Raw genomic sequence first — 15,317 nt, 5'->3', positions numbered from 1 at the left:
TCACTTCCCCTTGCATTTGAACTGTGTTGTGACTCAAACACATTCTATTGCAACAGATTTACTATTAAGGGACCGTCCTGTCAAGCGACGATGTAGATGTTCTGCTTTATAAGACAAGCAGAGCAGTGTTGAAAATATTGTATAATATTTGCTGTGTCAAAGAAAGCCCGACTATGATGAAAGATTTGTATGTATACCACACTCAAACTGCACATTTTATTACCTGATTCAAAGGAAAGCCACATGGCCTGCTGTATAACAAAGTAATGGTGCCGGTTAGATACCATGGAACCCTCAAAGGTGACAACATCCATTTCCACATTGCCTGTAGAGACTGCTCAGTGATTTTGAATATGCACATCATGATGTCAATTTAAATGTAAATGTGATGCAGTTGCAAAACAAAAAGGTAAATCTTTCAACAAATGTCCCACTGTAACGTATCGTGCAGCAGACGCATGTTATGACTATTCATGAAGGCACGTCTTCCTGCTCGCCGAAACAAGTACAACCCCTTATCTCCGCCAGCATAGTTAGAAATGTGGAACTTCCTCGTGCTAAATGCTTCACCGCGTCTTCACCGATTATAGCAATTTCTACTATGTGCGCCTGAGGGTCCGCGAGGCCCTTTGAAAAGGAAAACACCTTTTGTTAAGGAGAGTGATGGAAAGAAAAGGAGGGAGAGCTAAAGATTTGACAAGGAGTGATTGAAACATGTCAATGTTAGTATGCAAGCCTACAAGAGCCGCCACAGATTTTCTGCTTCTGCATCTGTGCATGTATGGCCATGTTCATTTATCCATCTGAACAATTGTTTGCCTCTTGGAAGTCGAAGTCTGAGTGGCACAGCTGTTCAAAGAGGACGCCAACTGGGAGTAGGATTTGTGATTCGAGGGGAGAGAAGCTGTTTGCATACTGTTCACCGTCTCGGAAAAGGAAAAGAATTCTTAGAAATCACGTCGACTTTACCCACCGGTCACAATTTAGAGAAAAAAGGCTCGGTAGAATAGAGCCAGAATTCAGATCAGATTTCTTATTTCTTTCAGTGGAACTCCTTACGGTTTTATATTAAAGACCCAAAAAACAAACATCAGATACAACATATTGTCCGAACATGGACGCCACAGACGTCAACATTTAAGTTGATTTAGAGTAAAGCGGGGTACGCGTTAGGGCGGGGCGACCATGTGATTGTCAGGTTTCTAACAAAACGTTATTCCATCCCGGACTTGTCATTGCTTTCCGTCTTTTAAGTTCAACCCTTTTCACAATGCGTTTTCAGGTCATGGGAGTCAATTATAACTGTTTTTGAGACCTAGAAAGTCAATGTTCAAATTACCAACCCCAAGGATTCAAAATGGTCCACAAACCCGGTACGACGACGTCTACTCTTTGAACCAAATCCGCTGTTCACACCGAGGAACAGATGTGAGTCACACGCGTGCAAACAGATCTGATCTTGGACCTTTTGTGACTGCAGTGTGAGTGCAGCCGTAGTCTTTGGAGAGTAAGCTGATGTTGCCCTGAGCTAGAAAGACATCATCCTTTATCAGCACTTCTTGCAGCCGTAGAAAAAAGACTAAAAAAGAAAAGTACTGAATGAGTCCACCAACAGGGAAGAAAAATATAGCATTGAGCTCAGCATCAACCTCAAGGAGGCTTAACGCTTCTCAGGCTTCGATGAAGTGAAAGAAAATCGTGTGGGAGGAGAGAAAGATAGAAAAGTGTAACAAAAACGTCTTTAATGAAGTAAGGAGGAGGAGAGAGTTGTGACGCTTGGATCTGGTGTTAGTTTTACCCAAAGAATTTCAGAAAATGAACAGTTCAGGTGGTATAGTTAAAGTACAGAATAATGAAGGTAAAAGAGCCATCAGGAGAACAGATGAGCACCATGCTGCTTAACTGTGAAATCTTCAGCAGTAATACATTTAAAAACAACACAGTGTTTTGATCTAGCGTTTTAATCGCATGATGCTCATCATCCTGTGTGGTTTGCTAGTGTGTGATTTTAGGTGTTTTGTGTGTACGTGCATGTGATTGGTATTATCCTGTAGGCCTATCTACTGTGAAAATCAGGTTATTGCATTATTGCATATGTATACTGTACAGCAGGAAGGGGTGAGAGATGGAGGATGGAAAGCACTCTAATGATCTAAAGAGACTTTCTCTCTTTCCATTTCCTCTCTCTCCCCACTAAGTCTTTCCTCCTCTTCCGTCTCTCTCTTCCTTTTCTCTCGATGAACAGCAGTGGATGTTTCAAATGTTTGCGAGCAGGGTCAGACAGTTAAACTGCGCCTTATTGATCGTCCAAGCTTCACTCTTTCCAAGCAGCCGTTATGGTTTTAATGGCTTGTAATGGAGACGCGTCCGCTTTGATGTGCGATTGCTCGGAGAGTCTGCCCTTGTTTTTTGATATCGTTGCAGAAGATCCTCCTAATGGCGGCACCTCGGAGAAGCACGATGCAAATGTCGGCGTCGATGTGGTACAAGCTGTTTCAGACATTGAACTGGGCACAGAATTTGACTCAAATTACTTTACAGACATTCAAACACTCAAAATCTTCTCAAAAGAAGTAGATAACGATAAAACATCATATTACAAGTTATTCTATAACTCAGCCATGCTATTAATTCTCGTTAACATACACTATACTGTATGGAACTATTATTTTAATGGCATATATATCTATATATACTGTTATTAATGGGCATGCACACACTCGTATCAGCTCTATTCTCTTCTCTCTGTACACCATTGTTGGGGGGAGGAACACTGTGTTAGGGTCCGGATCATATTAGCCTATTACATTGTTTATTTGCCCTCATTTTGGATTCGATGGCGTGTGTTTGCTATGAGGAGTTGTGCTTAGTCTCAAAGTGGCGCTTCACATTGATAAACTTTAAGCGTCATGGTCCCTGAAAAACTGCGACTTACTGCTTTAAAACTGCCCACTTCTGCCACCTCTGGATGTACTGTGCACGTTTCTTGTATCTCACATTTATCCGAATACACACATTTGGTTGACTGAGTAGCATCACATGATATTATCTATAATGGATGCAATTAGTCGGTGGGATTCCTGCTGAACGATAGGATGGAAAAGCTGCACAGGTTAAAATAGATGTCCTCCATCTAAACGTAATAATTCTTAATTATATATCGGTTGTAGGTGCAGGTATGGGTACTGTGGCATCTGGGTCTGGATAGTAGTTAATAGTTATTAGTCACCCCTTCCATAAATCACGTCCGTTTTACCAAATCTTTATTTTCTTTGTATTATGCCTCCAAATCAGTTTTTTTTTCCATACCCTATTTATCTTATACCATGTTAAAAGCTACATTTTCATCCTGAAATTCAAAGTTGCATACGCCCAGCTAATTCTTCAAAGTGCTATGGACTCTATGACCTAAATAAGCAATATCAAAGCCGGGAAACCCCAGGAGAGAAGAGAGAGAAATGGGAAAAGAACCAGGATTTGGGGGGCACAAAGAACATTGGGTGTGTATAGTAAAGTCCCTGTGCGAATCATCAAAAACAAGCTTGAGCTATTAATGTGTAGAGTTTGTTTATTGTTGCTGGCAGGTCCTGCACCATCATTAGTGCCCTCAGTATGACGCACTTATTTTCTTTTTTCCTTTTCCTCCTCCAGACAAACTACCGGGGGGGGGAAGTGATATTACTTGAATGCAAGAGAGGAATCCAGCGTGTGTTCATCTTGTATTCCTTTTGAATACGTGTCATAGACCTTGGTGTCAAAAAGATGTGTCAAAAAAAAAAGAAAGAGTGAGAAACTATGAATTTGTTGTTCCTACTTCCTTGTGCCTATGAACTAGCATGTTTATGCAATATGTGACACCAACAGTTGCAACCCGCTAACGGTTTGCATTCAACAAATGCTGCTAATTAGCTAATTACTGTTTCCTGTCAAATGGCGTGCATTTGGCACTGCGAAGAGGTAGGACGGCGTGACTGAGCTCAGATTTACAGTGCATGGTGTTGCCTTCTGCAGCGGCATTCACAACTAAAAAAGTCAGATTAGTGCACAGCATTGCGCATAATTAATACATTCTTCTGTGTCTTTCTGCCTAATTTTCCCTTCAGTGTTAAAAGAGAGAAATTGTCATAGACTCAATGAGAAATGATTGGCTTTTAAGTGGAAGGCTTAATATTTTCCCGTCTGTGCAGCAACCTTATTTGTCTTTAGTTTGCTTTAAAATGTCAACATTATACAACTTTATTGGCAGATTATCACAGAAATCCGGGATGTGCTGTTTGTGCAACAGCGTTAAGATAAAGGTTTAGATAATGTGAGGGTAACATCTTCCTGTTTCCCCTGCGTGCGGCCTACAAGACAATATGAAAATAGGGCCTAGTTGCTTCTCGTAAGCGTCTTTTTCCCCTACAGTCCTGTCGCATGTCACACTCGTGGAGAGAGGAAGAAATAGAGAGACAGACAGAGAGACGGAGAGGAGGGTCTGAAATATGCATCCACCGGGCTGCACAAAGTACACACACAACCACACATGAGTTATGGTTGTGGGGATTCACCTTGGGAGGACAGTTTATATAACGTTTAGTTTCCCACAGAGAAAAAAAGACAGGTGAACCTAAACTTTGGTCATAATGTTGATAAATGATAATAAATCTGTTGTGATGTTCACACCGCCCGTCCACTCAGATTTTAGCTAAAACTTTGAAAGTGATGAAATATTGATATAGTACACAGGAGGATTTGATGTAAGTGAGGCAGAATACTGCAGGGCTGTGCATCTATGTTTTATTGAAACATCCATTGCAGCACTCAGGGAGTGAGAGAGAGAGAGAGAGAGAGAGAGAGAGAAAATTGGAAAAAATAAGAGTTGGTGGAGGCTTCGAAAATAAGAGACTGCCGCACGTCGAGGGGGCACGGATACAACTCTGCTGTCCCTAAATTGTAGGGTCCAATAAACACATCAAATCAATACAACAAGTGCCCAAGAAAAATGTGCTACATAGACGGTTAAATAGTTGCTTTAATTCCAACTCTCAACTCTCGACTACAGTGTCACGTGCTTCTCAAAGAAAAGAGGGTTACATTGATGCAAAGGACACTTAAAACTACACTCTGACTCATGTGTGTACTGATTGTCTAGTACATTGCATTAGCATTTAAAAAAAAAACGTCTTTGAAAGTGATCCTCCCTTATTTTTCCTTTTAGTGAAAGAATAATATTTACCTCTTGACGCTGCTTGACCCAACAACAAAGAACCTCCATTCACAAAGTGAGTCCAGTTCTACAAATAATCAATTTTGCAGAACTAACACCCTCTTCCTCTGACCGGGGAAGCATCATTTTTCATTATACACTCAACGTGGCTGAAAATGCACAGCCATGTTAGGCCTAATTGGTGTGCGAGAGGGGGCCGGCGACTGGTAGGAGTCGGGGGGGGGTTCTTGGCGCTCAATTAGCCTTTTACAGAAAAAGGACCCCACTGCTGCGGGGAGGAAAAAGACTTAAGAAAAACGGTGTTGAGTGAGTGAAGCACGTTGACTGGGCACGAATATTTGTGCCAGCAAGTATTTAAAAAGCTTGCCAAATTCGTTCTGGAATTATATAATATCATGTTGAGGAGAACACAAGATTAATCACAGACTAAGATGGCAGCCAAGAGGACGGCTTCAACGCTCATTGTCACGCCGAAATAAAACCACAGCAATCAGTGGCATTTGTGACTGATGGCAGCTCACAAACACAGCTGCGTCCTGCCCCAGTTCTTTGAATTCCTATTTTGTGCCATTACAGTGGAAGTTTGTCCCCGTGTGTCTATTCCTCCGTCGTTCCCTCAATCCGCTCCTCGCCATCTGTCCATTGGTCTTGGCGGCGTGCTTATCCACCATTTTAATTTGCTTGAGCAGTCGTTTTAGCACGTGCACATACAGTAATGCGGCTTCAACAGCATTGCAAACCAATCCGTAGGCAAAGTACTGAGGACGCATCACGGTGCGCCGTGTCGGACGTATACAGGCCTGACGAACCCCGGTAAATGTCGTCGTTTTGTTTTAGGCTTTCCTCTGGGTGCCAATGAAGGCATTCCAACATGAATTGTCTCTGATTATAAAGTTAGCTGAAGGGCAATTTTTGATTGGCTGTATTGTGTTATTCAATTATCACACTGGCCGTGGGTTTGTCCTTATTCATGAGGTTGTACCTAATTTTTTTTAACAATGCACAGATGTGGCTTTGTTATTTTTTAGTCTGCTCGTTGACAGAGCTTTAAGGAATTACAGCAATAACGGCCGTGAATTCCGAACATTCATAAATGGGCAAAGGGGCTTTTGTCGGAGGGAGGTTGACTTGCTACAAATGGTTGCCCTTTGCATTTCGGAAGATACCCACCGGTGGAATGTCCCTCCAAGATGAACTTGCATATCTCCCCTAATTAGGGAGGTTTAAGGCTGCATTCCTTTTAAGACACTAATCCACCTGCTGTACTGGCTACTGGCTAGTCATACAAACACTGTGGCTCTGATATTATTCTAATAGCTTCTCACTTTTAAGTATAGGTGAGTGCATCCAGCGCAATGACCAGGAATGCAGTGGGAGTTACTTTGTTGAGCCTTTCAACTCCTTCATTAGGCAAATCCACCGATTGAATGCTATTTTTTATTGGCCTATGATTTAGCCTTTTTCCTGCAGTGGATGTCTTCTCATCCATCTCTACTGTAGATAGTATCAGCGAGTTCCCTGTTTTGATGTGGAAATGAGCTTGTTAAGCCCGGCCCATAAAATCCCCATGAAAAATTCTCTATTTCACTCCAACGCCAACTCAATTCTTGCATATGGGATGCTAGGGGCTGGGTAATAGATATATAGGGTGACAGAATTCAAGGATTTAAAAACAGATCGTCTCTGAGATGGAGGAAGATAAAACAGGAAACTCACACACACACCGTGACAACATCAACCGTTCAAAACGTATTTTTCTTTCTTTTCTCTCTCCTGCCGTTTCATTGTTTCTTCTCATGCGCTTCCTCTCGGTCCCTCTCTTCATTTCCCCGTCAGATAAAAGGCATTACACACATACAGATCGACACATCTGCCCTGACACGCACAAGGTGAATCCAAAATTTTGTTTAATAGACGCTCATAAAAGTCAAAAGAGCCAAGAGCTGGCGTGTGAGAGGACCACCTTGCTGTGCATGTGATACCTAAACACACAAGCGTCAACTTACTGCGCATTAATGCTCCATACAACAACAGCTATCTGGCGTGTTGTTAACATCCACCGGCGTGTCTTTCTGCAGCTCTTCAGTGCACTGTTGTAGTTGCTTGGTGAGTCATACTCTGATGAGAATGTTCCTCAGCTTTGCAAGTACATCTTGTGCTTAAGACAAAGCAGTAGTCTAAGCCCATACCTGATTTATTACAACACACATGCACTACAGTCGTGTGCAGACAAATGCACACGGCACCAATGGTAGCCAATCCCGCCTGGCTATAATACGCACAAAATGTTCTAGACAGCTATCTGAGAGAAAAATATGCACCTACACACTTGTAGGTCTACAAGAATAGTTGTATTAACTGTGGCAACAGTAACCACGGTTTCCCTTGCCTTTGTAAGTGTTTTTTCGGTTTTATCGATCTTAACCATTTACCGTTATTGTTCCTCCTTAATCCCTTGCTACTTGTATTCAGGCAGCATTAGAATGTGAGCTTGGGATTGGTCCGTCTGTGCAATAGTGAAATGGGCCTTGATGGTAAAGTGCTCTGGGGAACACATTGTACCACGCAGAGTGTTCTGTAGAGCAGAAGATTACTAGTGCACTTCTCACAGGTAATCACTGACGAACAAGCCAATGAATAGAGAGAAGAACCTACACACACACACACACACACACACCACCCACACAAATACTGCAAAGATCAACTGTGACTTGAACCCCTCTTCCCAGACTGAGATCATCACCACTGAAATGGAGTGAACACAAAAACAAAAAAAACTGCTCATCCTGACTATGTTATCACGTTTGAGTGACCCTGACAAGATGACGGGGCATAAAGGAGCACAAAAAGCAGCAGATCCGCAGTAATTACAAGCAGTATGAATATGTTACGTAATGTGACATTCAGTTATAAATGCAGTCACTTGAATGCTATCTCTGTGGAGCACAAGCTTCACTCATTTCTTATCCGCATCTGATAACCTCTGTAGGTGTTTGCAGCAAATTAAATGTGTTTACTGGAAGGAGGTATTTCCTTTTGGCAATGCAGTCAAGTAAGCAGTCTTGTCCCAAGTGGGGAAAAAAAGCTCAGGGGGTCAAAAGTTTACATTGTTTGCCTACAGTGAGCAGTTGTGAAGCTCTACTGATTTAATGGCAGCAGAGACCATTAGCAAGCAGGAGTATAGGTGAGTGGTAAAATCAATCATTTGAAAGTCTGGCAGGTAATTAGCGTCATCTGGAGTAATTATTAAAACTTTGATAAGCTCAACACCCAAAAAAGCGTTTCACTATTAAGCATTCTGAATTTGAAAATGTTTTTTCCTCAACATAAAGGACCGACTGCGTATCGGGAGTTGAGCTTGATTTATAACTCAGACTTGTGTTTGATCGTAAGCTGAGGAAGGATTCCACGGATTAGAACAACGCCAATTAGACATTCACCCTGGCAACGGTAACGACAGATTAAGCCATGAAGTATTCTGAACACTGCAATTCTAAAATTCTAAAAGGGACGAGACTTTTTGGAAACTCAATCAAGAAGCAAATTCAGGTTTTCTGATAATAATGCTGATTAAAAAAAAGAAGGCCGCTTTTGTTTGGTCACAATAGCATTCAGACACAAACACTGTAAACAATATACCACATGCACACAAATGCATGGTCCAAACCCTACCTGCACCAGATTCCAGCCCTTCAAGGACTCAGCGATGATGGAGGTCACAGAGGGGCAGACGCCGCCAAATATCATGAGGTGCTTGGGACCGTAGCATATGGCATCAAAGAAGGCCCTCAGCCCCTTGGCGTTGTCACACTACAGACAGAGGGAGGTGGATGAGGGGGGGGGGGGGGGGGGGGAAAGGGGTAGAGAGACAAAATAGGGTTAGAACAATTGCTAAAAAAGGTTCTGGTTGTTCTTGTCAATGGAATAAGTAAATGTTATTTGAGAAAGGATTCGAAGACGCACTCTGTGAGTCAATAAGTATGTAATAATATCCAATTGTACAAGAACAACCACGGACAGTTGACTCATAACGTATACCAAAAGTCAGCGTAACATTCAAAAAACATTTAAATTACATAGTAGTGCTGTGGCATATTCAGTATGGTAAATGGTAAATGCAGCCATGTGTGTCTGTGTGTGTGTGTGTGTGTGTGTGTGTGTGTGTGTGTGTGTGTGTGTGTGTGTGTGTGCGTGTTCTGAGACCATCATGTAAAAACGATGGATCTCATAGGCTCATAGAGCAAGCCCCCCATTCTGATCCAGTGCAGCAGAACGCAGCCATTTCATGTCACTATAGCAACCGGAGGAAAGGAGAGTGCAAAAAGGGAGAGGGCAAAATGAGAGAAGAAGGAGAAGAAGAGAAGAAAAAAAAGTGTTGGTTTTGATTGCTACATGACAGGTTTTACTGTGATTCCCTAATTTCCACAGTTTTTCCACAGATATTCTTCAGTAAATCAGCTGTAAACACCCCCTGCTCCACCCGATACAGTCACCCGTCCTCTATTATTGCCACTCAATTCAGGATAGATATGTGTGATGGACTGAGTGAAAGGCAGGTGGTGTGTGCCTGCGCCTTCTGACTCACTCCATCTCAAGAGTTATTTGACCTTGTTAACCATCAGCCGGCGACTGAATGAGATTCTGCCGCCGAACAACGGCACAGCCGGCCCTCCGCAGCACAGATTGAAAAACTCCAAATCAAATGTGGGAGAATGACACTCCTTAACCAGACATGTATGATCTGTTGGTAACTTCATTGCGAGCATGACCGGTATCATCTCTTCATTTTACGTTCTTGTCAATTTCTTTGAGAGGAGGAGGACTTTCTCCCTTAAAAAGGAGAGGACAAGTAATACATTGCATCCCCCTCCGCAGTCCTAGTCATCAGACTCCCTTTGTGTCAAGCCCTTTCGATGTTTTAAAAGGAGACCAGGTGAAACCAAGGCTCTGCCCCCGTGCACGCGCAGCCATGCTGATTGAGAACGATGTACGCTGGGATGTCAGTCAAAAAAGGGACTTGGTAGTGGATAGGCCTCAGGGGAGATACGGGATGAGAGGATTCCTTATCCTGGCCAGCAGTCCATTAAAGACGATGTCCCAATGGCATTCTCTAATCACTCATTTCTCTCCAGCGGGTCGTAACAATGAAGGATCGTAGGGCTTGGACTCGTAATTGGTCATCATGCAACAGAAAATAAATGCCGGCAAATAAAATGGTCAATGAAAGTACAATTGAAGTTGGCGATGTTGTAGGTTGAAGCTGATTTATTGCATGTAAGTCCAAAGATAAAATCTTGGAATTGTTTGTTTTTTCCAACTAGCAGTTCAAACCCCAAATACCCTCATTTTAAGAAATGAGAATGGAGACACTTATCAGAAGTGAAAGTAATTGAAGGGAAGTCACCTCAATGAGCTTCTTGTGCTTTCTCACTGAGGAAGGGATTCAAAGGGGAAGCGTGAGAAAGCAAAGCATCTTCAAGTAAAGTTCCAAATAAAAAGGGGAGATGCGATCTCGTTCCTTTTTCTCTCTCGTTCTCTGTTCATCCTCCCCGCTTTATTTGCCGTTCTCCTGCTTTTACCGGGAACACGTGCATAAAAATCTGTTGTGACCGCTGCCAGAGCCTTGACTGGTGTGTTGTCATGCCAACAGTGTGACTTTGTGCACAAGTTGAGGAGGCCGCGGCACGGCCGGTGTAGCGCTCGTTATATTTAGCCTCTTATTGTAGCGCGATCGCTCAGAGAGTAGATCAATTCTTATTCAGCTTTGGAAACACTGTAAAGCTTGATGCCAGATAGACAATGCGAGACAGATGGGAGAGAGGCAGTGGAACGTGATGGGACAAAAAGAGACAAGAGCCACGTGGGCCGTTTAGATGATGGCCCGGAGGAAAGGGGCGGGAACAAGCAGTTGAATGGAGAGCGAGAAAGATGGGAGTGAAGAGGTATTAGACCGACATGAAGCGTGCAACAATAAAGCCAAGTCCACTACTGTTATAAACTCCATTAAGACGCCACAATGGAGTAAGTCATGACTGAGATTGGTTCACTGGCTCTGTGTCCTACAGATTTGCCCGTAGTCCATCAATTATGGAAAATCATTTTAAATGTCAAAATTTTTAGGCTACATGTTTTATCGATTGAATTTTTTGTCAGTTTATTTCTCGGGAGGAAATTGGGATGTAAGATACAACCTGTACCAACCTCTGAGTAACTTGGCTTGAAACTTACTTCTTCTATACTTAATCAATCCTATTCATTAAAGACAAGTAGTCTCAAACCAGGTTAGTGAATGGTTGCTACAGATTATGTCTTACATCTCAATTTTCTCTCCCAAGAAATATACTTTTGAAAAAAAGGTATAAAATGGAGACACATAAAGCCAACCTGAAAAACCGAGATACTTTCCGAGGAAGAAATGGTACAATGAGGAAAGCATAGCAGCACTTGACTCCCGAGTTGAGCAAGAAATACTACAGCATTTGATTTCCCTCTTCCCCAGTCGGAAATCTAATTCCTGGCATTCGGAGGCCATTTGGAGCAGATCGATGGGGTTAACGCTCGTAGTAATCTGTTTGACCGCCTTGGGAGACAGCCAAGGAAGGTGTGTGTAAGGCGTGTGTGTGTGTGTGTGTGTGTGTGTGTTAGGGCGGAAGAACCTGGAGATTGAAACTAAAGGGAGGTATAGAGACATTTCTAAAGTTGTAAATCCATAAACAGAAAATGTACTTTTCGGTTGAACTTGGCGTGATATCCTGCAGCTCGTATTCACAATGGAAACTAAATCGAGTTTCACTTCAGTTGCTGGATTATGAGCGGAGGGACTTGTTACAATATTCAGCCTGCAGTGAGGTGCGTTTGCACTACGATTCCCTGATAGAGGATATTACTGATGGGACAGCTGGCCAAGGAAGAGCTTTCTTTTTTAAATGCTCCTCAATTCATTCTCTCCGTTACGTTTGCTTCACTCTGACCTTTACCCGAAGTTGATGAGATTCATCCCTATTGATTTATCATTCTGTGATGGCATTAGCTTACTGTCATTATGCTGCTGATAAATCACAATCAATTAGGCTAAATGTGAGGAAACAGCTGCCCAGGAATCATCTCACAATCAATGGGCTAATACATAGTCCTGTAAAGGCACATATTTAAAAAGGTCAGCATACATCAATGCTGCTTTCGAGAAAAATAAAGTGAAACATCAAAACAGTATTAAGTCACTTTTGAGGATTAGAACTCATCCAAAATCCACAACGTTCATTCCATCAGATGAGCATGATGCAATGCAGTGTTTTATAATAAGAGAAAACTAATGAAAACAATCCGAGAAAGAAAAATCTCACGCATATCCATTACCCAACCACTAGAGTTTGGTTCTATTTGAATAAGTCAGCCACGAAACAGCATGAATGCACCACAAAACTCAGTTCCGACATGCAATATTTATGGAACGAACATGTAGAGTGACCTCCAGAGTGAGTATGTGTGTCTGCATGGGGGAACATGGGGGTGACATGGTGACAAAAAGGACCTGATGACAGCACCAGGCTGCCGTTAACCATGATGAAATGCTTTGTTAGCGCTGCGAACACAGGCAGCTGCACATGTCCCTCGTCTAATGGCAAATTACTGCACCCAAATCAGCAAGCTGAGGCTCAACGAAGCACACAAGCCCACACATGCACGCGTACTCACCGACAAACAGAAAGAGAGTAAGATTTGGTGTCAGAAGCAATCTGCTCTTCACACACTGCGTTTATTCATGACAAGAACAGCACAGGTGGTCACAGGAGGACAAAATCCACGAGAATCCCAAAAATAGGAAACACGGTCGCAGTTAAAGATTGGATGTGTGTGTTGTTGCCTCGTCGGTTAAAGCGTGTGTTGTCATTCACCCACAGTGATATGTTGTGTTTTATAGATAGTGTGGAACCGTGCGATAATGTTACTTCTGTTAATCCAATTAAAAGAACTGCAAGTAACTTCCACCCCAAAACACAGTTAACAAAGTAAGAGGCAGAATTAAGAAAGAAAAGAAATAAATCAAGTATCCGGCGAAGAAAGTAGGTAGTGATCTTAGTTTTGTCAATAATAAATAACTCTCCATAATTTAATAAAGTACTGAATATGAAAATACAGCAATACTTAAAAAGGAGCTTAAGGTATTAGTCAGCGTAAACCCAGTCAATTATCCACACCGCAATGCTGTCATTTACATCTTAGCAGTGTCAACGCTTCTGAAGTCCCCCAACGTGCATCCATCCTTCTCCCTTATATATATTTATATATATATATACATATTCAATATCATGTCCTGATTTGCAGCATCCATGCAGCAGATGCAAAACGCCTGTCTCCTCTATCAGCTACTTCTGCCGCCTGCATTCCCTCCTCAACGAATTACTTCCACATCTCAAAGCCAGGAGAGGAAATGACAGGCTGGAAAAAGCGTTTGTTGAAACATGTGCTTCGGCATTATGAAGCCCTATAGAGTTAGCAGGGTGCAGCCAATAGGTCAGATCTGAAGCAGATTATCTATTCCCCCATGCACAAACCGCACTAATCTTCTGAGCTCTGTCATGGCTATCAATACCAACTGCTGACGGAGAAGATAGCAATTTTATAAAGACTCCCCTGGAATGACTCTCTTTGAGGTCAACGGGGTCGTTAACCTGTCAATTAAGGTCATCGCTCCCCGATGATGATTAACTCCGCAAACAGCGGCAACATCTCGCCTACCGACATCCGTACAAACATAAAAGGCCTTTGAGAAGCTACGGCTTCTTGAGCCCCATCAATGAGCCCCTGGGCAATTGAGAGGTCCACTGGGGTGTAACAAACCACCCAATATGCCTTGAATGCTTGAACTAATAGGAGAAAGAACTAAGGTCTAGCTTTAGGTGGGATACTTTGAAAAGAGCAATGAGGGAGATAAAAAGGAAGGAAGAGGAGGTGTGTGGATGAAGCAGAGTGATGTGCTGTGTCAAGCAAGTATCAGGGCTCCTTGTGGTAACATTTAAACAGTGGGCCCGGGAGTATACAAGGAGAGTACACATTGATTGAGAGAGAGTGGGTGATGTAAAATTGAGAGCAGGTTGAAGCGAGTTGTTTTTTGTCATTTTCAATCTGTTCTCGTCACATTGCATCCATGCAACGCAGATTAAAAAAAAAAAAACAGCGAGGCACCCACCACTTGTCTGGGGAGAGACTGGCCTTTAAAATCCACTGCGACAGACTGACTGAGTTGCTCAAGCCGATGGCTGTTTGCCCTCCATCTCTCCTTCTCTCCCTGCAGTCTGGCTCTTGTTATTGCACTCAATCTATCCCTCGCCTTCTCCACAGCTCAGATGGCCACCAGATAACCAAAACGGCACGTTGGAAGCCTCTGCGGTGGTGACAAGTCACTTTCTCTCTTTGTCACACACATACACACATCTCCAGCACGTCATGCTTATTCTCAAAACACACACACTGGATAAAACTATCCTCCTTCAGCAAATGAATGCCAAAACACGATCAAAAACAAACACACACACACACACACACACACACACAAATCAGCTCGCTCACCAATCCGAGATAAGCTCAAATCGGTGGTACTAAAAATCACAGCGAACACATTGCACCTTTATTAGCAATCTGTGCGGCGCAGGAAGCAGACGTTGTGTTAAGCCCATTACGGTGTTGTTGTGCTTTTGACAAGGCCTGACAGCAGCTGGAACACGCTGCGCTAACGTGAGTGGGACAAACCAAAGAGTAGTCCCGCTGAAATGAGCCGAGCGTTCCCCGAGGACACGGTGGACGGAGACGGGAGAGGAGAATGGCTTCTGACGTGGCGTAATCAATCTACTGGTTTTCTAGGAGGATAAATAGTTTCCTTCGGAGATTTGCAAGCGTTGGCTTTATAAGCAGTTCCTTCCATTTCCTCAGGTGTGACGGTCGTACTCACCCCGTCAGAGTCCATTTCAGCCAACTCTGAAGTTGGGGTTTCTTTAAAGCACCAGAACATACCGTGAGGTGTGAGTGGTTGGTAGATTTTTGCAAAGCCAGCAGCATTGTTCAATAGATAGAAATGTTGATGATGCCCACCACTTTGGGCCAGACTGAA

At 42.9% G+C, this 15,317-nt stretch overlaps 1 protein-coding gene across 1 annotated transcript in view; it reads right to left on the bottom strand.

Moving 5' to 3' along the window:
- The window catches only part of gabbr2 (gamma-aminobutyric acid (GABA) B receptor, 2), a 127,776-nt gene that overhangs the window by 80,056 nt on the left and 32,403 nt on the right, over positions 1 to 15,317 (bottom strand). Inside the window, exon 2 of the mRNA XM_040188886.2 lies at positions 8,882 to 9,019. Coding sequence (XP_040044820.1) covers positions 8,882 to 9,019 — 138 coding nt within the window. The remainder of the gene's footprint in view (positions 1 to 8,881; positions 9,020 to 15,317) is intronic.

This window comes from Gasterosteus aculeatus, chromosome 10, assembly GCF_964276395.1.
Source record: "Gasterosteus aculeatus chromosome 10, fGasAcu3.hap1.1, whole genome shotgun sequence".
NCBI classification, from domain to species: Eukaryota; Metazoa; Chordata; class Actinopteri; order Perciformes; family Gasterosteidae; genus Gasterosteus; species Gasterosteus aculeatus.
This window is presented reverse-complemented; position numbering and strand designations above follow the sequence as displayed.